A 25,441-nucleotide genomic window follows, 5' to 3' on the forward strand; every position below is an offset into this window, starting at 1 on the left:
CTCAATCCGTTCATCTGCACGCCTCAGCTTCTCCACAGCTCCGCGATTCCCCGTCCTTCTACTTCCCCATCCTGCGTTGGTCCTTTCTTTTCCCCTCAGACGCTCCCAGGAGATTTCTCCCAGCCTCGATCATTTCAAGCAGCTTCTCCCGCTTATCTCTCACCTGCCTGGGGTTTCACTTACTCCACGATCAACCTTCGAAAAGACATCATAACAAGCCCCCCGGCCCCCTTGTTACCTTTGACCTCTTGCCCGCGATACACGAGCATTTCCTCCCGCACAATCAGTGAGTCAAGGTAGCTAACCGCGGAGCTCTACGGAGGAGACAGCCCGTTAAAAGATGCCACGTAAGGAAAGACGTCAGAATCAAAAGCGAGGATCCGATGGAAGCAGCGAAGGCCGTCTTTCTTCGCCCGCCAAGGTCTCGCAGCACCGATCCACGTCACCGTTTTCTCCCTGCGCACCATCCATTATCCCTCCATATCTCCACCGCCGCTCTTCGCATTGTCTTCACACTGTTGCCTCGCCATGGGTCAGCCACGTCAACAGCTTCTCCCACTTCCGCAAGCCGCCATGGTCAGCACCTTTCCAGATTTTCCTCTCTTCGCCCGTATCGGGCTGTCAGGGTAAGACGTACCATTCACATGTCTCATTCGCTACATTTCAAAACGCATCTCAATTAGCCTACCCACTCCCGAACTCGTAGGCCACTCAGGCTGCGACCTATATGCTAGAGGGCTTTAACTGAAGGATGAAGAAATTGATTTGCTGTGTTTGGAGAGGCGCCCTTTAACGCCATACCAGCTCTAAGATTCTCTCCTCGGATTTACTCCCGTGCGACAGCAAAAGAGACCTGCTGCTGCTGTACAAGCTGCGCAGGTGTGTGTGTTCGAATTATGGCAGCAACCAGCAATACGCTAGAGCTTTGCACAGTTTTCCCCCAATTATCTGACTGAGCTGAGCAACAGGGCCGTGCAGAGACTACTAAAGGGGCAGGTGCTCAACAACAACAACAAAAAAAAAAGGGCACATCTAACCGCATTCTAGGACAGAATATTAACAAAGCCTCTCAGCTTTCAGAGTTTAATAAACAATGATAAATTACAAAAATGTGAGATACACAATGAATAATACAAAAAAAAAAAAAATTGACCAAAAGGGCACTTGGGGGCAAGGAGCAAAGGGCAGGTGCTCAAGCACCCCCAGCTGCCCCCTCTGCACGTGCCTGCTGAGCAATGTAGTTGGAGGCAGGTAACGTTAGATAAATTATTAGATCATACAAATGGAGCACCTTCAGCTCGTTGAGCTGATATGTTCAAAGTGCATAGGACTCAAGTTATTGAGCATTTTGGAAATGTCCTCATATGAGTAGTTTTACTGCAGCGTAGATTTTTCATTTTCTTAAAGTAACTTTTTTTTTTTAGTGTGTTTATTTTGCCCCAATAAGCCGATGCCCTCGTATTAAACCTGTCCGGGGCCCGGGCAGCATGGAAAGATCACATTCGTATAAGTTTGCGCTCCCAGCACAGAGAGCTGTGCAGCCCGTTGTCGCGTTGCCTCAGTTAGATTTTTACTCAGCATTTATCAGCTCAACATTGGCTAACTTATTGTCAATCAGTAGACTACGTCTCAGTTTTTCTTCATGCCCATCGTGGTTCCAAGCCCTGCATGCATAAAACCTTGAGGCAAAAAAAAAAAAATGCAGCTTTAGTCTATGTTCACCGGTCTTCAAGTAATTCTCTTGGCCTTTCGCCAACATCTTTGTCCGTTTTAAACATTCCTTTCACATTATTTTGAATCGTTTCTCTACTTGCTGTTTCCCCAGTGCCAGACGAGCACTGCGCAACTCTGGTGGTGGTTGGTCAACCTCATGCAAGCGCATATTCTTATCCTGTCTGTTACACATATCCTTCCCATTCGTCCTTCACACCCTTACTTTCAGGTTTCATTCCAGTCTACAACCAATCAGCTGGCCTCCATCCTCCAGCCTGGCTCTGCGCCGTCTCAGTATCCCCTCAGCTGGCCCATGTCCCAGCTGTTCTCTTTCTATCCAGCGAGGCTCCTCTCCAGCCTGCATCTATCATTCAACCTTTCTCCAGGCTATTCTGCATCCCCACAAGCTGACCCGTACCCTTCAGCCCGGCTCCGCTCCGTCCCAGTATCCCCTCAGCTGGCCCATGTCCCAGCTGTTCTCTTTCTATCCAGCGAGGCTCCTCTCCAGCCTGCATCTATCATTCAACCTTTCTCCAGGCTATTCTGCATCCCCACAAGCTGACCCGTACCCTTCAGCCCGGCTCCGCTCCGCCCCAGTATCCCCACGGCTGGCCCTCATTCACCTGCCCGGCTCCGCGCCGCCCCAGTATCCCCACAGCTGGCCCATGTCCCAGCTGTTTCTTTGTCTATCCAGCGAGGCTCTCCTCCATCCTGCACCGATCTTTCAGCCTTTCTCCAGGCTATTCTTTATCCCCTCAGCTGACCCGTACCCTCCAGCCTGGCTCCGTGCTGCCCTAGCATCCCCTCAGCTGGGGCATGCCCCAGCCGTTCTCTCTGTCTATCCAGCGTGTCTCCTCTTTTGCCTGCGCCTGTCCTTCAGCCTCCCTTAAGCTATTCCATATCCCTTCAGGTCGTCCTCTCCACCTGCCCGGCTCCGCGCCATCCCTGTAGCCCCTAATCCAGTGGTTCTTGGCTTGGGTTTGATCGAACCCTGGGGGTTCGATGAGTAGGTCTTGGGGGTTTGGCGGGGCCTCTGCCGCGGAGGTAAAGACACGCTTGTGTAAAGTCGTGATGACACCTCGCTTTGCCATCACTTGCTGCAGAGGATCACGTTACATTGCTTAGCCAATCAGTGCTGCGGAAGAGCACTGATTGAAGGAGTTTCACTCTCAGCATGGATTTGAACTTGTGTCTTTAATTACTTCAGCAAAACTCAGTTTTTACCAAATTCTGTAGCTTTCGGTGTACTTCTAAATCTGCTCCTTAGTCGCATCTTTTTGGGGTCGCTACTGCCTCCGTGGGGGTGGTAACAAAATTAGTATAATTACATTACTAAATCAGAATACCGCAAAGTCTTTATCATTTATTCTTAATTTTTCATTCTCTCAAGAATGTAGAGCCAATTAAATGATCTAAACAATACCTTAAAGTGGTTCCAGTTTCTCTCGATGGTCAACCTGTTGAAACTGTGGCAAATTTTAAATACCTTGGGTCGTTCCTGGATATTCAGCTCAACTTTGCTGAAAACACTGACTATATTTTGAAGAACTGTTCTCAGAGACTCTACCTTTTAAGAAGACTTGGTGATCTTGGGCTGACCCAACTAAACTCTAGTTGGGTCATCCCTATGTCTTGAATTTTGGGGGGGGGGGAATCATATTTTATTTATCACTACAGAAGGGTTCAGTGAGTGCGCATATAAAACTGGTGGGGTTCGGTACCTCAAAAGGTTAAGAACCATTGCCCTAATCTGATCTCAATTACCAGCCAGGATCCAAGCTATCACAGTAACCACTAAGGTGGCCTGCATCCTCCTGTCTGGTTTCATTCTAGCTGCCTATCCCATTATTCCCATTTCTCATATTATGGCCTTGGCCCCAGCCTCTGCCCTCTTTTGGGAGGAAGAGTATTCCTAATCAGCGTCGGGGATGTACACCCGAGCTCTCAGCAGATAACAGCTCAAATCTTCTGCCGGGGCCCGAGCGCCAAAGAATTGTTATTCATTTTCAAAGGATTGTTCATTCTTGCCATTAAACTCTTTAATCGTCTTTTCTACGTCTGAGTTTCTTCAGGATGAAATAGGTTTAGATCATTGTTCCCAGTTTGTTTCTCAGATGTGGAAGAATGTTTGCTTCTCCATTGGAGCCAAACTTCAGTTGTCCTCCAGCTTTCATCTTAAGTTAAATGGACAACATGAGAGGATGAATCGGGAAATAAAAAATAAACTCTACTGTGTTTGTTTAATCAATCCCATTTCCTTGAGCTTTCACTTTCAATATTGACCCATGGTTGAAAAACGCAAAACTCATCTACATCATCTGCTACTGGACTTTGACCTTTTGAGGCATCCCTCGGGTACCAATCACTTCTTCCTTACTCCTTCACTGAAGCCATTCGCCCATCAGTCCACTACCAGTTTAAACATTCCCTTAGGGTCTGAAATTCGAACAAATTTATAATTCAAGTAACTGAGATTCAAGTAAAACAAAACATCATCTGTTTATTATTTTAATGATTCTAGAAGTATAATTTATCAATTCACTTGGCTTTCAGTCCTTTCAAGAACCTGTCCTCGTAAACCTATGAGAGATCAAAGCCTATATTTTTAATAAAAAGCTTAAAACTGCTTTGTGTTTCTATAGTTGAAGGTACAATAGACAAACATGACATTTTATAAATGTATCAAATTATTATGCATTGAAGTTGTTGAATTACAGTAAAATCCAATTTTAATTATGTTGTAAAATCATACATAAGCATTTTTACTGTTTTATACTACATTATAAATCTTTGTAAGCTCCTTCAGTTTTCACATGACAGTAAGACCAATAATAGAAGATAGTAGATTTTCCGCCATTTTCACAATAGCACCCACGCTTCTGCCAAACTGCCCCGGAGGAGCTCTGACTACAATCTAGTAGCTTACCATTATCAATGATAAGTTACAAGGTTATCACATTCCCATCCACTATTGTGTAACTCTGACAATGGCAAGCTACTAGATTGTAGCCACAGCTGTCCATCCACAAAGATGTACGTGAATACGAATGACTGATTTTATTGTAAAGTCTAATGTAATTTTATTTCATAGAATTTCCAACTTGGGCCAGAATTCTCCTAATTCTGTCAGTTCTGCTGTTTTTTACGATTGAAGTGGGCCTTTTGTTTCATTTTCGACAACAGTTTATATCAGGTAAGTTTACAATCGTATCAATGCTAATGTCTTAACATCCTGATGTTTTGTGATTTTTTTTTTTTTTTTAAAGACTTCACCCATTTCAGAAACCAAAGAATGACCTGAAAGGTAAAAGTAAATAAAACCCCTAATTTGCTATGGTTTCAGTTGTCATTGCAGTTCTCTATCAACCAATTTTTTAATCTTTCTTGAGTTGTGATGATGGCAGACTCAAGAGAAACCATAAAATCCATCCTCCCACCATCGCTTTTCAGTTTCTGCTTTTGGTTTTTTCAAGCCCAAAAGCAGGGAGGGACTGGGATCAAACAATGGCCCTGGCAGCCCATCATAATTATTTATTCAGTATGTAAAGGTACATGACCAAGGGTGTAGATTTCATCTCATTATTGTGGGGGCACCATAAACAGGAAAATTTCTTAAGACCAATTTTGTGGGGGGGTCGGCAAAGTGACAGTGAAAAGTAACATAAAATGTGGTTTAAAGAGTTTCTAAACCACATTCAAGCTGCAGGGCCAAAAATGACTAGTAATGCACATCAAATGTATTTTTCTAAGTAAGCAAACTGTTGAGAAATAAAACTAAAATTGAAATGTTGCTTCTACACGAGTTTTGTTCAGTCTGACTGATCCCTCTGCTACACCTTTACAAAATTTAAGGTTCTAAATAAAAAAGCTTTAATGAGTAACTGCTCTTAATGAAATTCCTCATAAACATTAATTTATTGAAATGGCTCCCAATACACGTTATGAGCTGTTCAAATTATAACTTAAGTTGCTTTATTTTTAAGCCTTTTTTTTATTTTGCCATGTGCTGGATGACTGAGAACCAGCAGGTAGATAGAAATTAATATCTGAGAAATACCATAACTTAAACATAACACTTAACACTTAAAGCACCAGGGATTATATAGAAATATATTCAGATTTTATTTTGTGGTTTTAAAGGCTCTACGTTGAAGAGAAATAAATGCAGCTTTCTGTTTTTTTCTATCTGTTCTCGGCTCCCACACAGAGCTGGTCCACTCCTCAGCCCCTCCCTCCCATTTCAAACTCTTCTAATTAACTAAAAGTTAAAGAGTTATATATGAATGAGATGTTTGCTACCTTTGACAAAAAAGCTCAAGTTTATGAAAGCAGTGTAGCAGTTTTGCTAATGAGGCAGTTTATCATGATTCAGCCAAAGTAAGAAAATAACGAACTGCAGTCTGATCTTTATTGTTGATGCGTTTCTTCTTATTGAGCAGTGAAAGTAAATAAAATTTTTACATGTCTTTTGCTTTAAGTATTTACTTACTGGAGGGTTTTATGTTTGTGCTGCAGAGTAACAGCTAACAGCTAGCTCCTCACTTCAGTGGCTCTGAACCATTGTTCTAACAATGAGAGGGGGGATCTCCAAATTATTATTATTTTTTATTAAATGGCAGATTTAATGTGTTTTTTTGTTTCTTTTGTCTTTTCATATTGATATTATTTAAATGCAAATGTTTCTTTGATTATTTTTTGGGGGGGAGAATTCTAGACTTTTCCAATATTGGGGGTCACACTATGTAGCCAGATGCTGCTGTCTTTTTATATCGCCATGTAAACACGTTTGTTGATCTGTTTTGTTTCTCAGTCTACAGGGTGGAGGTGGATTCAGGAGAGGAGTCTGTTATGCTGCCCTTTAAAACTACAGTCCGTCTGGCTGATGAAGACACAGTAATATGGAGACACAACACTGGCAGGATGGTCTACAAGAATCGTGTGGCTTCACAAAGTTCTTTAAGGCTTGAAGAACAACAGTATAGAAACAGAACAGAGATGGAAAAAAAATTTGAATTTGGAGACTTGAGTTTGATCTTGACGAATCCCACAGACAGAGACACAGGAACCTACAGCTGCACCGTCTTTAGAGGGAGAGCAATCCAGGCCATGAAACAAGTACTGCTGACTGTCAGAGGTTAGTTAAATAGATATAGGCCACATTTGATCCATGCTAATGTCTTTAAAGAAGACATGATCTTCAGGTATTTTATTATGAGGCATTAATATAAAAATTAGAATAGTACATTTTGTACTATTCACATTTATAAAGAAAGTGATGCAATAAATAATGATACTCATTTTAGATATTTTGAAACAAATGCATCCATTAGGTGAGACAGACAGAACAGGGCACCTGTCAATCACAGGGCAGGTGGACCAATATAATGTGTAAAACTAATATTATATTACTAAACATTAATATTTAATTTTTTCAGTTGAAAGGGAAAAATTATGAACTTGAGTATTTGTGGATTTATTTCAATAACTTGCTATAAAACAGTAACTTCTCTTTAATCATATTCTAACTTTCTCCTCTCCTCCATCCAGCTGGATCCGACTCTCTCATCATATCCATAGACTTTGGTTCAGGATTCAGTGGCTACAGCTTCAATGTTAAACCCAGACAGGAAGGAGGTGAGACCCAGATAAAGAGATGGAGTAATGGACTTGGACTAGACACCCCAAAGACTCCAACCTGCATCCTGTTTGATGAACATGGAGAATTTATGAAGTTTGGTTATGAAGCTAAAACAGCATTCAATAATATGAGAGAAGAAGAAGCTAAGAAACATTATTTCTTTGAAAACTTCAACATGGATTTCTGTGACAGAGTAAGTAAATTATCCTCCTGTTATGAACATAACTATCTTCTCAATTTGAAACCGTCACTATTCGAATTGTCTGATATAGTTTAAAATTAACAGTTGAATATAGTCTGGTAATTGTGAACTTCAGTAGCCTCGTAGTTCATGGTCAATAGATCTGACAAACTAACCTAATGTATGTATTAATACAAACCAACTTAATGAAACTTATTCCCAGGACATCAGCAAGCAGACAATTAAAGCAGCAAATGACAAGTCAATGACAATCGAGAAGGTTTTAACTGAAGTTCTGAGATTCCTGAAGGACGATGCTCTGAAAACCATCAGATCTCATCCAGAAGGTGGAGAGTTCACAGCTGATGACTTCACCTGGGTGCTGACTGTTCCTGAACTCTTGGATTATTCCTCTAAAGAGCTCATAATAAAATCTGCAGTTCAGGTAACATCATGTTTTTAAAGCCATCATCTCTGAAATGTTCATCAGAATCAGACTTCTGGTTTCTCCTCCAGGCTGGTCTTGTAACAGACGCCACTAAAGACAAACTGATGTTTGTTCTGGAGTCAGAAGCAGCTTTGACCTGGTGTTTGAAGCTTCAACCTGGTGGTTTCATCACACAGAACCACAGCAGAGACTCACAGGATCAACCTGCAGGAGCAGCAGAACCTGATACCAGCTGTAACGGTACTGAGTGGATCTGTAACGTCTGGCATAAAAACAAACATTTAGCAGGTTTTAGTCTGTTTAGTAAGTCAAGTTCAAACTCATATCAATTTGAGCATAGATATGGATTCTAGACGATCTGTTTGGACTAATCTTATTGACACAGATTACCTATGTGTAAATATAGTGGGGCAAAAAAGTATTTAGTCAGCCACCAATTGTGCAAGTTCTCCCACTTAAAAAGATGAGAGAGGCCTGTAATTTTCATCATAGATATATACCTCAACTATGAGAGACAAAAGGAAAAAAAAAATCCAGAAAATCACATTTTCTGATTTTTAATGAATTTATTGGCAATATATGGTGGAAAATAAGTATTTGGTCAGCTACAAACAAGCAAGATTTCTGGCTCTCACAGCCGTGTAACTTCTTCTGTAAGAGGCTCCTCTGTCCTCCACTTGTTACCTGTATTAATGGCACCTATTTGAACTCGTTATCAGTATAAAACACACCTGTCCACAACCTCAGTCACACTCTAAACTCCACCATGGCCAAAACTAGAGAGCTGTCAAAGGACACCCGAAACAAAATTATAGACCTTCACCTAGCTGGGAATACTGAATCTGTAATAGGTAAACAGCTTGGTGTAAAGAAATCAACTGTGGGATCAATTATTAGAAAATGGAACACTTACAAGACCACTGATAATCTCCCTCGATCTGGGGCTCCACGCAAGATCACACCCCATGGGGTCAAAATGATCACAAGAACAGTGAGCAAAAATCCAGAACCACATGGGGGAACCTAGTGTATGACCTGCAGAGAGCTGGGACCAAAGTAACAAAGGCTACCATCAGCAACACACTACGCCGCCAGGGACTCAAACCTGCAGTGCCAGACGTGTCCCCCTGCTTAAGCCAGTACATGTCAAGGCCCGTCTCAAGTTTGCTAGAGAGCATTTGGATGATCCAGAAGATGACTGGGAGAATATCATATGGTCAGATGAAACCAAAGTAGAACTTTTTGGTCAAAACTCTACTCGTCGTGTTTGGAGGAGAAAGAATGCCGAGTTGCATCCAAAGAACACCATGCCTACTGTGAAGCATGGGGGTGGAAACATCATGCTTTGGGGCTGTTTTTCTGCTAAGGGACCAGGTTGACTGATCCGTGTAAAGGAAAGAATGAATGGGGCCATGTATCGTCACATTTTGAGTGAAAACCTCCTTCCATCAACAAGGGCATTGAAGATGAAACGTGGCTGGGTCTTTCAGCAGGACGATGATCCCAAACACATCACCCGGGTAACGAAGGAGTGGCTTCGTAAGAAGCATTTCAAGGTCCTGGAGTGGCCTAGCCAGTCTCCAGATGTCAACCCCATAGAAAATCTGTGGAGGGAGTTGAAAGTCCGTGTTGTCCAGCGACAGCCCCAAAACATCACAGCTCTAGAGAAGATCTGCATGGAGGAATGGGCCAAAATACCAGCAACAGTGTGTGAGAACCTTGTGAAGACTTACAGAAAACGTTTGATCTCTGTCATTGCCAACAAAGGGTATATAACAAAGTATTGAGATGAACTTTTGTTATTGACCAAATACTTATTTTCCACCATATTTTGCAAATAAATTCTTTAAAAATCAGAAAATGTGATTTTCTGGATTTTCTTTTTTACTTTTGTCTCTCATAGTTGAGGTACATCTATGATGAAAATTACAGGCCTCTCTCATCTTTTTAAGTGGGAGAACTTGCACAATTGGTGGCTGACTAAATACTTTTTTGCCCCACTATATCTTTACATTCATTTTATATTTGTTAAATGTTTTAAACCGTCAAAAGTATTCTATCAGTTAAAGATAATGTGAGTAAATACAAATACATTTTATTTATTAGTGGAAAAAAGTAATCTGAACCAACCTGAACTTTTTTTTTTAAGTTTCTTCTTGCTAACTTTTCTGGCATATTTAAAGCTCATATTTAAAGGTAAAGGTCATTTTATTTATATAGGACATTTTCAGCAACAAGGCTATGCAAAGTGCTGAACAGGAATTAAAAGAAAATGCAAACAAAATAGCAAACCAAAGGAAAGAGCAAAATAAGAAAAAGCTAATAATGTTGATCCAAAGTAAATAAACTAGGTAGGCTACTCCTATTCAGGGTTGGTAGATAAGCATCATCTGGTGTAATTCCTTTTTTGGGTTGCAATAATAGGAGTCTCTCTGCATCTAAGTAATGAGTACTCTACAGTTTCTTAAAAAATAAGCTAAATAGTGACTACTAGAGTATTTGGATTCCAAGTTTGTTCTAATTCCTTTCCTGCTGTGTTAAAAGGGAGTACTCCACAGTTTCTAACAAAATAAAAAAAGAGGAAAGGAGACATTAGGGCAAATGGCAACATTCAGACAAAACAAAAAGGGAAAAACTGAGACATGAGTGAAGGCAGTGACGTCACAGGGCCATGAAACAATGAAGCTCAGCCTTTGGGCAAAATCTGATAAAGGTGTTATCAAAGTATGTCCTTGGGAGCGCTCAGCTCCCTGGAAAAAAGGATGGGGTGAGGTGGGAAGGAGCATTATGTTTACACATCTTCAAGGAGATTGGAAATATGCTGCCCTTCCAAGGCCACACAGGGAAAACCAATTCATAAACAAAATATCTTAAATTGATACCTCTCAGTTCCCAATTATCCAAATTAGTTTGGTCGTTCCACTGAGCCGAAACTAGCAACTTCTCCAAGATCGATTCCATTCCGTTACTGAGTTTTAGAGTCCTCAGCTGGGCTGCGAGTCTCAGCAAGACTCGCATCCAACCTTAGACAAGACAAGAGGGCTTGTCTTGTCTCAGGTTTTCTAGACTTCTCATCTAGAAAATTTGATCAATTGCATTGAGATACCGGTTGACCAGATCCATAATATGTAGATATGGATGATGTGCAAAGAAAGGCTCCAAAAAATATAGAAAGACGGGAGAAAAACACAGCAAGCAGGGCAGGCCAGGGCAGGGAGGGAGCAGAGGAAAAAAGCATCTGCCTTCACAGAGAGCAAGAGAGAAAAAATGTAGTGAATAGTTTTGTGAATTCTAACTAAGCTAAAATAAGTTTTCACTGAAATAAATTTAGACAGTGAGAAAAAACCTGACTACACCAGTTTCACCTGTTTTAAAATGCATCAGTAGGTGTTCCTCCAATTAACTCAAATGTGTCAGTTAGCCTAGGAGGTATTTGCAGAAAGACTCCCAGAAGATTTGATCAAAGTTATATTGTATAAAAGACAGTTATCCCTGATACTGACCAAATGTATGTAAACTTTTGAATTTGAGAAAAGTTACAAAAAATTTTAAATGTACTCAGCAAGTTTAATGGCATTTCTAAACAGAAATAGTATCTAGAATTCTAAGTAAACTAAAACATTAAATGTTTGGTCTGATTTAACTTCAGGCAGTGAAAAAGAAATGTATGTATTTATTTTTTCTTTTTCAGTGTCTTGAGTTACTCACAGAGCTAGCCATTTGATTTCAGATAAGCACAGCATTGTTTGGTCATATGCCATTCAGTTTTTTTGTTTGTTTTTATTTAACCTTCCTGTAACCAGATAAAACATCTATTAAGATTAAGACTTCCTTCACAAGGGTATTTTGGCAAAGAAACAAAGCAGCACACATTATAGTGGACAAGACAAATGGATCATAATAACAAAAACATTAAAATATATCAAGGCATTCCAGTATTTTGTTCCAGCAGCCATCCAGTCACTGAAGAGATGCTTAGACCAGATAAATGGGTGGATGTGCCAAAACAGAAACAAAATTTAAGTTATCTTTGGACCTCAAGAGGAACAATCTAGAGTCAACATACTTGCATACTGCATACAGTGCTGGTTCTGTTGGACCTCAGTGCAGCTTTCGACACTGTTGACCACGACATTTTACTGAATCGACTGGAGACTTGGGTCAGACTCTTCGGTCCAGTGCTTCACTGGTTTGAATCTTACATAAAGAACAGGGATTTCTTCGTTTCAGTCGGAAACTTCTCATCAGAGAGGTCAAAGGTCACATGTGGGGTACCCCAAGCTTCAATCCTAGGACCCCTTCTTTTCAATATTTATATGCTCCCACTGGCTCAGGTTATAACAGGAAATAAGATTAGCTACCATAATTATGCGGATGATACACAGCTCTACATCACGATGTCACCAGGTGATTCTGAACCCATCCAATCACTGAATAGATGCTTAGAACAGATCAATGTGTGGATGTGCCAAAACTTTCTCCAGCTGAACAGAAACAAAACTGAAGTTATTATCTTTGGACCTAAAGAGGAACGAACTAGAATCAATGCACAGCTTCAGTTATTACAACTAAAAACCAGCGATCAGGCCAAAACCTGGGTGTAGGTGAGGATCTACTCTGAAGTTAAGGCTGGTGGGATATTTACACTCGCCACTGTGTGTCGATCAGGACAAACTGTAGATGGGATTTCTTTGCAATCTCTCTTTATTGAGTTGGTACAGCAGTGGTACAGATGTGCAGCAAAGGATGGGCTTGGAGTTGGAGATGTGGTCTAGATCATAACAGAAATAAGCCCTCATTAATTCACCTTGCACATTTATCCAGTACAAGTGGCAGCAGTGACACCTGCTGGCCACAAACTGACCACATGTTCATCAAATGCTACGACTGATAGCTAAAGAGGTTTACCCACGTGAAGTAACTTAAAATTCACAATAAACAGGCACATCAACATGTACGGATACTAATGAGCACACGAACAGTAATAAGCCAAAATACTTGAAATACTATGCAACATATACTCGCAGGTGAGAAGCTAACAATGTGCAGCATGCTAACAACGGCCCGACGAACACAACGTCATCATACTGCACAGGCGGAACTACTAAATAATAACTACCTTAACATTTTTAACAACAAAACACTTACAACAAGTCAGGAACGCACGTCCACCCCAACCGAAACCGTCGGCACCAGCTGCACGCCTCCACGCTCAGAGACACTGTGTTTCTGCAGCTGCTGAAAGTGCCATGGAGAACTCACCACTGGGTGGCGAACCTCCCCGTCCCAGACCAAACCAACCAACACCTGGCCCAATCTTAATAACAAACAGTAATGTCCACTCGAGCCTTTGTAACAGCCGCCCCCAAATGTATAAAGTACATTTGTTTCTAAACAAAGGCAATAATTTAAGTCTCTGATGATGAACCGTGGCTGTTGGAATCCTCAGGTACTGCAGGAAGAACAATCATCTTCGTCACCGGTCGGGTGTAGACTCGGTCCTTCACTCGAACATCTGCAGACCTGATGCGGCCGTCAGCACTTGGATGCAGCTTGGTCACTCGTCCGACTGGCCAGAGTGCTCTGGGAAGTTGAGGATCCACGAGCATGACCACCGTATCCTCAACCAGGTCAGCTTGAGAAGTCTGCCATTTCTGTCTGACTTGTAAATTGGGAAGGTATTCCCTGATAAATCTGGACCAGAAATGGTCTGCCAAAGCCTGTGAATGCCGCCAGCGGCGTTTGCTGGGAAGTTCAGTTGTAGGGTACACAACCTGGGGCAGCGACCCGTCCAGCCGCCCCATCAACAGATGATTTGGTGTTAAAGGGTCAGGGTCAGCAATGCTGGAGGATACATAACCTAAGGGTTTCGAGTTCAAAATTCCCTCCACTTCAACAAGGACTGTCCTGAGCACCTCTTCTGGCAATGGTTGGGCCCCGACAGTGGCATACAAAGCCGTTTTAACAGAACGTATTTCTCTTTCCCACACTCCACCAAAATGAGGGGCACCAGGGGGATTGAACTTGAAAGCAATCCTTTGCTTGGCAAGGGATTGCTGCAGGTCAGGAGACATCTTTGCTATGGCCTGTTGTAGCTCTCGTTCCGCCCCACGGAAGTTGGTCCCCTGATCTGAGAGAATTTCTGAAGGTGTACCCCGACGGGCTATGAATCTCCTGAGGGCCATGAGGAAGGAGTCAACATCAAGATGGGTGAGGATATCAAGGTGGACAGCCCTGGTTGTGAAACACTTAAATATGATGCCCCATCTCTTCTCGTTACGCCGTCCGATTTTGACATGGAATGGCCCGAAACAGTCTGTCCCTGTGGAGTAGAAAACAGGCTTAAAGAGGCGGAGACGGGCAGCCGGTAAGTCAGCCATTTGGGGAATAGTAGGCTTGGACTTCCAACGTCTGCAGTCTGGGCACTTGGACTGATGACGTCGAACTGCTTCTCTACCTCGCAGTATCCAAAAGCTTCGACGAATGTCAGCAAACAGTCGCTCAGGACCAGGATGGCATAGACGTCGATCGTAGTCCTGTATCAGAAGTCTGGTGAATGGATGGTTCGGATCTAGAACTATGGGATGTACTGCTCCTAATTCAAGATCCTTTGCCTGTCTCAGTCGACCACCCACCCTGATTTCTCCTGCTTCATCCAACTGGGGTGCTAAGGCACGTAACCTACTGTTGGTGGCAACCGGCTTCCCCAGTTTTAGAAGTCTGATCTCCTCAGGAAAGCCATCATGTTGTATCTTAGTCATAATGTGCCTCTCTGCTTTGCGATAGTCTTCAGCACTCAAACTCACATCCTTCCCAACTGCAGCTTGTAGGTTCTGTGCAGTGGATTCAAGCAGTTCCTGCCAGTCTTTGTAGGTCTCAGATTCTGGGCTTGGGAATGTGGTGGTTGAAGTTGCACCACAAAATACTGATTTCCGTAGTTCTGAGGATTCCTCTTCGAGTGGAATTGCTGGATTAGTAAGCCAGTAGTCTGAGGCCTGAAGTAAGAAAGAGGGTCCTTGGTTCCATCTGGTGTGTTCAGACAACTCCTGTAGGGTCTTACCCCGAGTGATGTCGTCAGCTGGATTGCTGGCTGAATCCACATAACGCCAAGACTGTAGATCTGTTAGGTCTTGAATTTCAGCCACTCGAGTGCCCACAAATACTTTGTAGCGACATGAGTCCGATAGTATCCATCTTAACACGGTGGTGGAATCTGTCCACAAGGTGGTAGTGTCGATCCTCAAGGTGAGTTCTGCACTTAACAGCTTAGCTAGCTGGGCTCCTGTTAAGGCTGCAGAAAGCTCCAACCGAGGTATGGACAGTTGTCGCCTGGGGGCTACTCGTGAGCGGGCTAGGAGGAAGGATAGGTGGATTTGACCCTGACTATCCTCAGTCCTGAGGTATGCAACTGACCCATAAACCTGCTCCGACGCATCACAAAAGATGTGTATTTGCCTGTTTGTGACTGAAGCATCATCGACTGCAGGAGTGAAGTGTCTGGGTAAGGTGACTTGTGGCAGTAGCTTGAGTTCATCTTCCCATTGCTCCCACAGTTGCTGTAGATCTAAGGGAAGCAGTGGGTCATCCCAGTCCCGATGCTTCTCCCATAGTTGACGAACCAGCACCTTGGCACGAGTCGTGTAGGGCAGGATGTAACCCAAGGGATCATACTGGGAAGCAAGAACTTTGTAGATGTTCCTCATGGTCAAAGGTCCATAATTAATGGGCCTGTGTTTGTAGCCTATGACATCTTTGTGAATGTTCCAACTGAGTCCAAGTGTGTTTTCAAAGGGATCGGACTTGTCTTGTGTCAGCCAGAGTTCTGCAGTGGGGGAACGGGCTTCACTTGGTAGGTGACTGATCACCTCCGTCGCATTACTTGCCCACTGACGAAGGTCGAACCCTGCTGAAAAAAGCAATGCTCTTAATTTATCCACCAAGGCTCTTGCTTCCTCTGCAGATGGCAAACTTTGCAACCAGTTGTCGACATAAAAACACTGCTCCACAGAAAACCGCACATCCTCTCCATCTTGACTGTGGTCGGTGACGTGACGCTGGAGGGCATATGTAGCACAGCAGGGGCTACAAGTAGTGCCAAAGGGAAGTACCTGCCATTCGTAGATGTCTGGTGGTCGGTCTTTGACCTGGTCCCGCCACAAGAACCTCAGGAGGGGTCTATCTTCTGGTAGGAGGCGAACTTGGTGAAACATCCCCTTTATATCACTGCTTATGGCGATGGCATGTTCCCGGAACCGTAGCAGCACTCCTAAGAGCGATGCTCCGAGGGTAGGTCCAGGTAGTAGGAAGTCATTAAGGTTGAGACCTTGGTACTGGTGGGAACAGTTGAACACAAGCCTGTTCTTGTTATTATGGCTCACCATATGATGAGGGATGAACCATGACTCTCCATCAGCTGTGGTTTCTTGGGGATCAAGTTTTGCCACAGTACCTGCCTGGACCAGTTTCTGAATCTCCTCCTGATATATATTAGCCATTGTTGGGTTCTTACTTAATCTCCTCTCATTGTTCCGCAGGTTGGACATTACTGAATCAGGAGAGGCTTTGAGGGCAGGCATGGTTTTCTTTCGAAGCAGTGGTGTAGCATAACGGAGAACCCCATCCACACACACGCGCTCCGTCTTCTTCTCCAACAGGTCCACAGCCTCTTGGTCCAGTTTGGAACGAGTTACTGTCTTCTCGTTCCGGTAGGGAAGAACATCAGTCTGCCAGAGTTTCTCTACATTCCTCAGCAGCTCAGTGTTAGAGTGGGAAACTGATGTGAACAAGCACTGTGGGTGTTGGAGACCACTGGTTGCTATTCTCATTGGTCCCTGAAGAGCCCATCCGAGTCTGGTTCTGACTGCAGCAGGTGCACCCGGTGGACCTAACCGGACTGGTTCGATAGGGGTGATAAGGTGAGGGTTGTCTGTACCAATGAGGATCAGAGGCTGTGCATTCTTAAAGGGATGCAGAGGCAGATCAGACAGATGCTTGAACTGCTTCCGGAGTCTGTCAATTGGGTAGGACTGTTCTGCTAGGACCAGACGATCAGCAGTAAAGGCTCCATTCACAGCGAAGCGGCTGTGACTGCTGAAGGAAGGAGATATATTAAAGGAAACTGAAGCACCTCTCAATGTCTGGATATCCTGCCTTATAGTTCTCAGATTCAAAGTCTCTGGATTTCCCTGCAGGCCAAGCTTGTGGGCAGCGGAGGGCAGGAGCATTGTGCGTTCAGAACCATCATCGAGCAGAGCATAGGTCTTGAGGCTGTGGTTCTTGTGATGCAAAGTGACTTGGACCACTTTCAGCAAGACTCTGCTGACCTCGAGTGGTCTGTCAAGGTAAAGCATGTCAGTGGTGGTACTGATGAGACAACTCTCCTCCTTAGTCGTTTCCTTGTTGGCTCTGGTGTTTACATCATGGAGCACCTGAAGATGCTTCCCTTGACATAGGTTACAGGGTTTCCGGAGATCGCACTGAGCTGCATGATGAGATCTTGCACAACGCCAACATCTGTTGTGGTCCTTTATCCACTGAGACAGTTGGTCCTTTGACAACTTCTGAACGTCAGAACACTGGCTGAGATAATGGTGCGTACTTTCACAGTAGGGGCAATAACGTTCTGCTTTGGTGCCCTTCTTCCCTGAATAATTGGGAACTGAACCGTCCTTGGATCCATGCAGTATAGTGGTGACCCTCTTCTTTTGATGACTTTCTTTGTCTTTAGTTCCTAATCCAGAATCATGACTATCAGAATTATGACACCACGTTTCATACTGGAGCCATTCAGCAAAATCTACCAATGTGTAGACGGCGTTGGGATGGCGGAACATAGCTCGTCGGAAGTCTGCACGCTGATCTGCAGGCAATTTACTCAGCAGGCGGGCTACATGTGATCCACATTTTAGCTCAGCATCACCCTCTGGGCCCAATGTTCTGAGCAACCCGACCAGAGACTGGACTTGGAGAGCAAACTTCTCAAATGCTGCTGAGTCACCTCGGCGGACATCTGGAGCATCCATTACACTGGCAATCCTATTCAATGCCATCTGATGTGGCTGGCCAAACTTCTCATTCAGGGCCTCCATAGTGTCCGAGTATGGTGTGGCGGAGTTCAAATAAGAATCTGCGATGAGTTTGGCTTCCTCAAGTTTGAGGTGATCCACCAGGATTTGGTACTTGAACAGCTCTGTCCCATCAGGAGGTAACAGATTAGTTAAGGCAATCTTTAGCCGAGCAAAGTCGCTGGGGTCTCGTCTGGCAAAGTAGGGAATGCTTGGCCTAGGACCTCGATAGGTTTGTTCAGTGAGAACCGGTAAGGTCGAAGGAGGATGCAAACCTGTTGTTGATTCCAAGCATTCTGCCCTTGGTGACCCATGAACATCTGTCAGCATCTCCTCTTGTGTAGTGGTAGGTCCATGGAACTGTTGTCTTCCTACTCCGATATGAGGAGGGTGAGATGGCGGTTGATATCTGGTATCGCTGTGCCTCATCTTTCCTTGTTGCACCTCCACGTTACTGTTACTAACATAAGCTGTATGATGTGGTGCAAAAGGAGGCTTACTTTGACGCATCATGCTCTGACTCTGATTCTTTATGAGCTGTAGATCACTCATCAGCTTCTCCAACATAGTCAGAACTGGCTGGGATGGTGGAGAAGGCTCAAATTCCTCTCTTGTTTCAGGCCATGGTGGAGGATCAGGCCATTCCTCCTCCTCCTCATTGTTCGCCAGCTGTGTTGGAGGTGGTGGTGGTGCATATGCTGGTGGTGGGACTCCAAACCTCTGCTGGACAGTGGCTGTGCTCTGCTTGGGAGGTCCCATCCTCCTCTTCATTTCTTCCTTTAATTCTCTGAGTTCAGCCAATTCAACACGCACTGCCTTTTTAGACTGCTCAAATTCAGCTCTCTGTCTTCTTAACAGCTCCAGCTCTGAGCGGTATAGTGAGGAGGTCTGCATTAACTGTCTGGGGTGTGAAGATGCAGAATAATCTCTGAAGTCCTCTTCTGATAAGCTCTTCCACCGCTGTGGTTCAGTAACTCTCTGTTCTGGGGAACCAACCCACTCATCTACCGTGATTTCCCATTGACTGTTGGGCCATCGTGGTGTACTAGATGGGGGGGTGAGGGGTGTCATCTTGGCAGCTCCCTCTTCTGGTGAATACGAGCTATCATAGCATCCAGTATCAGCTTGTACACCTCCATAATCAAATGAAGGCTGAAGATGCCGCCCCATATAACTGGTTTCATAATCCTGTAAATATGAAGGTGGGCGTGTTTGCCGCTTCGGTCTAAGTGTTGCTTCTTGGCTGGTCTGCATGCTGAACAGTGGTAAGTGTCCTGATCCGGCTCGAAGGACCAAAATTGTAGGTGAGGATCTACTCTGAAGTTAAGGCTGGTGGGATATTTACACTCGCCACTGTGTGTCGATCAGGACAAACTGTAGATGGGATTTCTTTGCAATCTCTCTTTATTGAGTTGGTACAGCAGTGGTACAGATGTGCAGCAAAGGATGGGCTTGGAGTTGGAGATGTGGTCTAGATCATAACAGAAATAAGCCCACATTAATTCACCTTGCACATTTATCCAGTACAAGTGGCAGCAGTGACACCTGCTGGCCACAAACTGACCACATGTTCATCAAATGCTACGACTGATAGCTAAAGAGGTTTACCCACGTGAAGTAACTTAAAATTAACAATAAACAGGCATATCAACATGTACGGATACTAATGAGCACACGAACAGTAATAAGCCAAAATACTTGAAATACTATGCAACATATACTCGCAGGTGAGAAGCTAACAATGTGCAGCATGCTAACAACGGCCCGACGAACACAACGTCATCATACTGCACAGGCGGAACTACTAAATAATAACTACCTTAACATTTTTAACAACAAAACACTTACAACAAGTCAGGAACGCACGTCCACCCCAACCGAAACCGTCGGCACCAGCTGCACGCCTCCACGCTCAGAGACACTGTGTTTCTGCAGCTGCTGAAAGTGCCATGGAGAACTCACCACTGGGTGGCGAACCTCCCCGTCCCAGACCAAACCAACCAACACCTGGCCCAATCTTAATAACAAACAGTAATGGCCACTCGAGCCTTTGTAACACTGGGAGTAGTGATGGACTCTGACCTGAACCTTCAGAGCCACATTAAGACAGTCACAAAGTCGGCCTTCTATCACCTGAAGAACATCTCCAGGATTAGAGGACTGATGTCTCAACACGATCTAGAGAAACTCATCCATGCGTTTATCTTTAGCCGCATTGATTACTGCAACAGCGTCTTCACAGGTCTGACTAAAACTGTTGCTGGCATTCTCACTAAAACCAGGAAGATTTCTGGAGAGAGATATGAGGGATAAAATCTAGAACTGAGTCTTAATATATCTGCAAAAACATTTAACATTTTTCATAGCAAATCTCAGTGAGGTTTCTGTGTCTCTACAGATCCTCCAAGACGTCAGGAAGTCGTAAAGTTTACTATGGAGCCAGAAGAGACTATAGTTCTGCTGGAGACCCAAAGAGACGGGAAACGGTACCTTGTTGTCGACTGTGGAGGTAAAAGTTACTCACCGTTATTTAAAGGTTGAGTGAGGGATGAGTTTTAAAACTTTTTGTGTTCACACACTAAGAGTCCCAAAATACAATGCAATGATGTGATCTTGTTGACTGTTTGCTGACTTTGAGCTAAAATGTGAAATAAGTTGCATTATGAGATTAATTCTTTAATCATTTTTATTCTCTTCCTGTTTTTCAAAAGATAAAAATATCAGCTTCACTGTTCATGATGTCCTGGAAGGAGGAGCCCTGAAGAAGCTGCATGTCAACTCTAAAATTGATCTGGGAGAAAAAACAGTGGAGAAATACTTCAACCAGTTCCTGAGAGAAATCTTTTGTGATGGAGTCTGGAATAACTATGAACAAAACTTCCCCAATGAGGTTCAGAAGATGATGTATGATTTTATTCGTCTCAAACATTTGGATGAAGATGTTCAGATCAGTTGCCCGGGTAACCTGGTCATGTTGGCTCAGAAACAGAAAGAGATTGAAACTTTCTTTGATTCAGTAAATGGAGCGTCCTGGGATGATGGATCCATCAGAATCTCCAGAGAGAAACTGAGATCTTTCTATAATAAGAGTCTGCAGGGAATCACAAAGAGCCTTAGAGAAATATTAGACAAAAATCTCAACATTGGGTTTATTGTGTTAGTGGGAGGTTTGGCTGAGAGCCAGATTCTACGTCAGCACATCACTGATCAGTTTGGACCTCAGTATAAAGTCCTGTGTCCTCTTAGACCCCAGGAAGTGATTCTGAAAGGAGCCGTAGAGCTGGGGAGAAACCCAAAGATGGTGGAGCCTCAGAGGAAACGTCCAGCTTGGCTCAGATGTTGTTCATGAGATTTAATTTCTTTTTTTTGTTCTGAATAATTCAGGAAATATGCATGGTTTTCTTGTTTTTCTTTTGTTTGTTTGGTATGTTTGTGATTAAATAACTTTTTCATGGTCCATTTTTTGCTGTTTTGTACCAGAAACCAATAAATCAGTTCTACAGACTTCAGTTTGTAAACTGAATTAAAAATAAAAGTTAATTTGATTTAACCTGGTTCTCCTTCCTGCCTTCTGTTTGTTCTGGTTCTGATTCTTTATTTGGAGTCAAGTGGTAATATTAAAAAAAAACCTGTACGATTGTCTGGTGTTTACACAATGAAAGCTTTAGAAAACTAATATTTGCTCTGAAGTTTTAGATTCAATTGATTGATAAACCATCTGAAGAGGCTTCAGGTGGTTTATTGTTCATGTTCTATTTTTATATAGTTGCACATTTATTAAAATCTCCAAGTCATATTTTTAAATAACTAGTTTTCTTATGGGTTTAATTAGTGTGTAATATTTGGTCATGAACATTATTTCAGAGAAAATACAGATAAAAATACATAAGCCACAGATGTAAACATTGATTTGTTTTTAATTCTTATTCCACTCAACATTTCCTGCAGGCAGCTGCAGTAACACATTTAATCACTAGATGGCGCACTTAAACTGAATATTTGCTTTAAGTTTCGCCACATTTAATGACGTCAGAGCCGCTAGAAGTTGAGTCTGAACAGAGACCTTCATCATGGTCTGAGCTCCTCCTCTTCCTCCTGTGACAGACAGAGGAGATCTGAGAGGAGCAGCAGGAGGAAGAGAGTGAGGAAGAGGAGGAGTCCTGCTGCTGAATGAACGGCTTGTTGGAGTGAAGAACAGGATCTGATCAGAGACTGAAGTTCTGCTGCTGCTTCATCAGGTTCCTCTGCTGCTGCATCAGGTCAGACCTGCTCACTAACTTTCACCTTTAGCTGCTTTTGACCTCCGACCTCTGAGGTGGGCGGAGTCAGAGCTGCTTCACCTTCATCTTTAATGTCTTCATGTCTGAAAACAACCTGCAGATGATCTCAGTTTCCAGGTCAAAGGTCAGTCTGATGGCCTTTCTGCTGCATGTTCTCCTGATGTTGGTGATGAAATGAAGAGTCTGGTTCAGTTTCCTGTTTTCTTCTGGCTGCTGCAGAGAAATGGAGATGAAGGATCATCAGTCAGACTGAACTGCTGCAGCCTGTTCAGAGCTGAGATGAGATTCAGTCTCACATGATGGAGAATTATCACCTGGAGGCTCTTTAAATGTGTTTCATCACATTAATGTGTCTCATCTGGCTGTTTCTATCAGGATCTGAGCTGATGACCAGAACCAGATCAAAGCTGGTCACTGATCAGAGTGAGATCAGCAGCTGAAGCTGTTTACAGTCAGACATCATGAATCAACCAGCAGCTTCATCACCTGATGGTTTCCACCTGATCTCAGACTCTGATCTGCTCTCTGGGAATCAAACGTGTCGTTTCTGTGTGAATCTCTGAGGCTGAATGTGGGAACCAGAATCTGAGTCTCTCAGCTGTGAAGGATGTTTGTGAAACGGTCGACTGACAGGAAGGAATCTGCTCTGATTAAAACCTGCAGCATGATGGGAAGTTTTCAGGACAGAAAAGCTTCAGAGGAACCTGAGGATGAACTCAGTGCAGCTGATGGAGGTTTAGATCTTTAGTCAAGTTGATCATCATTAACTGTTTAACTAGTCGAGGAGAGAAGAGCTTGAAGAAATTAAAGCTCCTGATGATAAAACTGCAAAGAAAAATAGATCTGCAACTTACAATTATTTTAGAAATTGATTAAATGACTAATGACAGATTTTTTCAAAAAAAGGTACATTCTGCATATTTTTAATTGAATCACATAAGCCTTTTTTATGCAATATTAGAAATACATTAGTAGATGCAAATAAATAATTCAGTTCTTTTTTAAAATAAATTCAGGGTTTAAAATGCAATGACATCATTCCTTTAGTTAATGGCTGCTGGTTTATAGCAAATGACGCGTCTGCAGCTAAAATAACACTTTTAACATAAACGTGATAATTTTTTGCTTGACTGGACATCAATACAGTGAACAGCTGAAATTTTGACTATTTTAATTATCGGACAGCAAAATGTGTTTAATAAATTATTTGTTTTTGTACAGAATTTAATCCAGTTGAAGCTAAAACTGCCACTTGAAGAGTTACGGGTTATTTTAAATACAAATACATTTTTTTGGGAAATTTTACAGTAATTAATTCTCTCAATGTGACGTTATTTTAGAAAATGATTTTTTTTTGTCTGTGAGATTCTGTTAATAATTCTTCATTTACTGAATTTGTTGTAGATTATTTAAATAATTGATTAATCTAATGAATCATTTCAGCCCTAAAGAAAATCCATCTTTGTTCTTCAATGTCATTTTTCTATTTTTCATTCATAACTTCTTTCTTCTCCTCCTGAAGCTCTTCAGGTTTTCTTCACACCAAATTATGATTGTGTTATAATTTTAAACCCTATCGCTGCATTCCCTCCAGGTGGATGTTATTAAATGATAAAAGCAGAAACGTCCTGCTCTGTTCTGAACAAGCTCACATTTTCTGTACTAAGATTCAAGTGGTTTATTATCAATGACAAGAATATTTTCTCCTTATTGAGTTTATTCTTCATGTCTTTTCAGTTCAGAAATTAAATTTTGTGTAACCTAGAAAAGAAAATAGATGAGCTCATTTCTGCACAGTTTATTAACGGGACGCTGATGTCACAACATCTAAATGTCAAAGAATTTTGTGTAATGTGTGGTTTGAGAGCGACCTCTGGTGGCCACAAGTAGGAACTGCAGTTTCTTTAACATCATCTTTCTCTGGGTGGAAAATGTAACAGAAAAATTATCCACAGCTCCCAACTTTCCCTTCCTTCATTTATTTTCTGACTCAAATCTTTTTAGTTTTTAAATAAATAAAATTAGATTACCATAAAAAAAACATGTTGCACACATTTAATAGCTTGAGTTTGATGTAGGAGCTGTTTGTTTGGGAGACATGAGTCAAATTTTTTAAGTCATAACTGACAAAACCTCTTTAGAAAATAAAACCTCTTTAGAAAATAAAACTCATTTGCATCCATCCTGTGTTGAGCAGTCAGTAACTGTACAGATGAATTTATTCAGTTATTGTTTGATTCTAGTGTCTTCAGCCTTATTGTCATGGAAGGAGACCTGGTTGTTGTTTCAGGCTGAATAATGATTATTAGCTCTAGTTTGATTAACTTTCACTAATCATTGATCTGGAATATAAGAACAATATCAGTTTACTACAATTCAAACATTTATTGATTTAATACATGAATTATTTCAAGTTGTGTTTCTTATGCTGTGAATTTGCTTTTACTGCACAGAATGTTATTCTATGTTTGTTAATTTGCATGTTTTGATTTTTCCTGTCGCTTTGCTTCTGGTGTAGTTGAGTTTATCAGTAATTTCTATTCCATTCTGGAAAGTTTGAATATTACAGAAGATCAGTGAAAATGTTATTTTAAACAGAAATGTCAGCGTTCTACAAAGTGTGTTAAAGTATGTTTTGCTTTCAACAGGAAGAGGAAGATGAGCCACCAGAACCTAAAATGTATTTGACCTGAAGGTCGTTGTCAGAGCAACCTGGACTTCCTGAACATCCCAGTAGAACCACAGGCTGATATTCATCATGGCTCCACGATGATTAATGAAAATATATTAGTGTCACTTTCTGAAACAAGAGACAAAAATGTTACTTTTTCATTCAATTAGCATGTTTTGAGATGTACCTGAATATAGTGACATTTGAGGTTAAACATATGGAATAAATACTTTTAATAATCATTTATCAGAGTTTAATGTGTTACTAACTTTTTCCTCGTGTTTTGAAGAATAAATGCCATTAAAGGACATTAATAGTTGCAGTGTGAAAACATGTCATTGTTTTCACACTGATTCTCTCCCCAACCAAACACTGAGTTAAAAACAGGATCAACTTATTTCTGCAGTGAGTCTTTAAATATCAGAGAAAAGTTATAAGTTAACATT

The 25,441-nt window shown here is 42.2% G+C and overlaps 2 protein-coding genes across 2 annotated transcripts in view; one reads left to right on the plus strand and one right to left on the minus strand.

Annotated features, from left to right (window-relative positions):
• The window catches only part of LOC103461828 (uncharacterized), a 46,769-nt gene extending 25,175 nt beyond the window's left edge, over positions 1-21,594 (plus strand). The window contains exons 10-16 of the mRNA XM_081604638.1: positions 4,805-4,906; positions 6,524-6,847; positions 7,261-7,544; positions 7,756-7,977; positions 8,049-8,220; positions 20,443-20,553; positions 20,756-21,594. Coding sequence (XP_081460764.1) covers positions 4,805-4,906; positions 6,524-6,847; positions 7,261-7,544; positions 7,756-7,977; positions 8,049-8,220; positions 20,443-20,553; positions 20,756-21,393 — 1,853 coding nt within the window. The 3' untranslated portion in view covers positions 21,394-21,594. The remainder of the gene's footprint in view (positions 1-4,804; positions 4,907-6,523; positions 6,848-7,260; positions 7,545-7,755; positions 7,978-8,048; positions 8,221-20,442; positions 20,554-20,755) is intronic.
• Positions 13,389-20,269, minus strand: LOC103480211 (uncharacterized). The gene is made up of 2 exons (XM_081613889.1): positions 19,893-20,269; positions 13,389-19,515 (listed from the first exon to the last, which is right to left on the minus strand). The coding sequence occupies exon 2, from the start codon at positions 19,296-19,298 to the stop codon at positions 13,389-13,391; it is 5,910 nt and encodes a 1,969-aa protein (XP_081470015.1). The 5' UTR covers positions 19,299-19,515; positions 19,893-20,269.
• Positions 21,595-25,441: the final 3,847 nt, after the last annotated feature.

Source organism: Poecilia reticulata, chromosome 2, assembly GCF_904066995.2.
Source record: "Poecilia reticulata chromosome 2, P_reticulata-male-v2, whole genome shotgun sequence".
Taxonomy (NCBI): Eukaryota; Metazoa; Chordata; class Actinopteri; order Cyprinodontiformes; family Poeciliidae; genus Poecilia; species Poecilia reticulata.

What these genes read in the sequence shown, in the direction of transcription:
- LOC103480211 (XM_081613889.1), bottom strand. Translation starts at nt 19,298, where the DNA reads ATGCAGACCAGCCAAGAAGCAACACTTAGACCGAAGCGGCAAACACGC.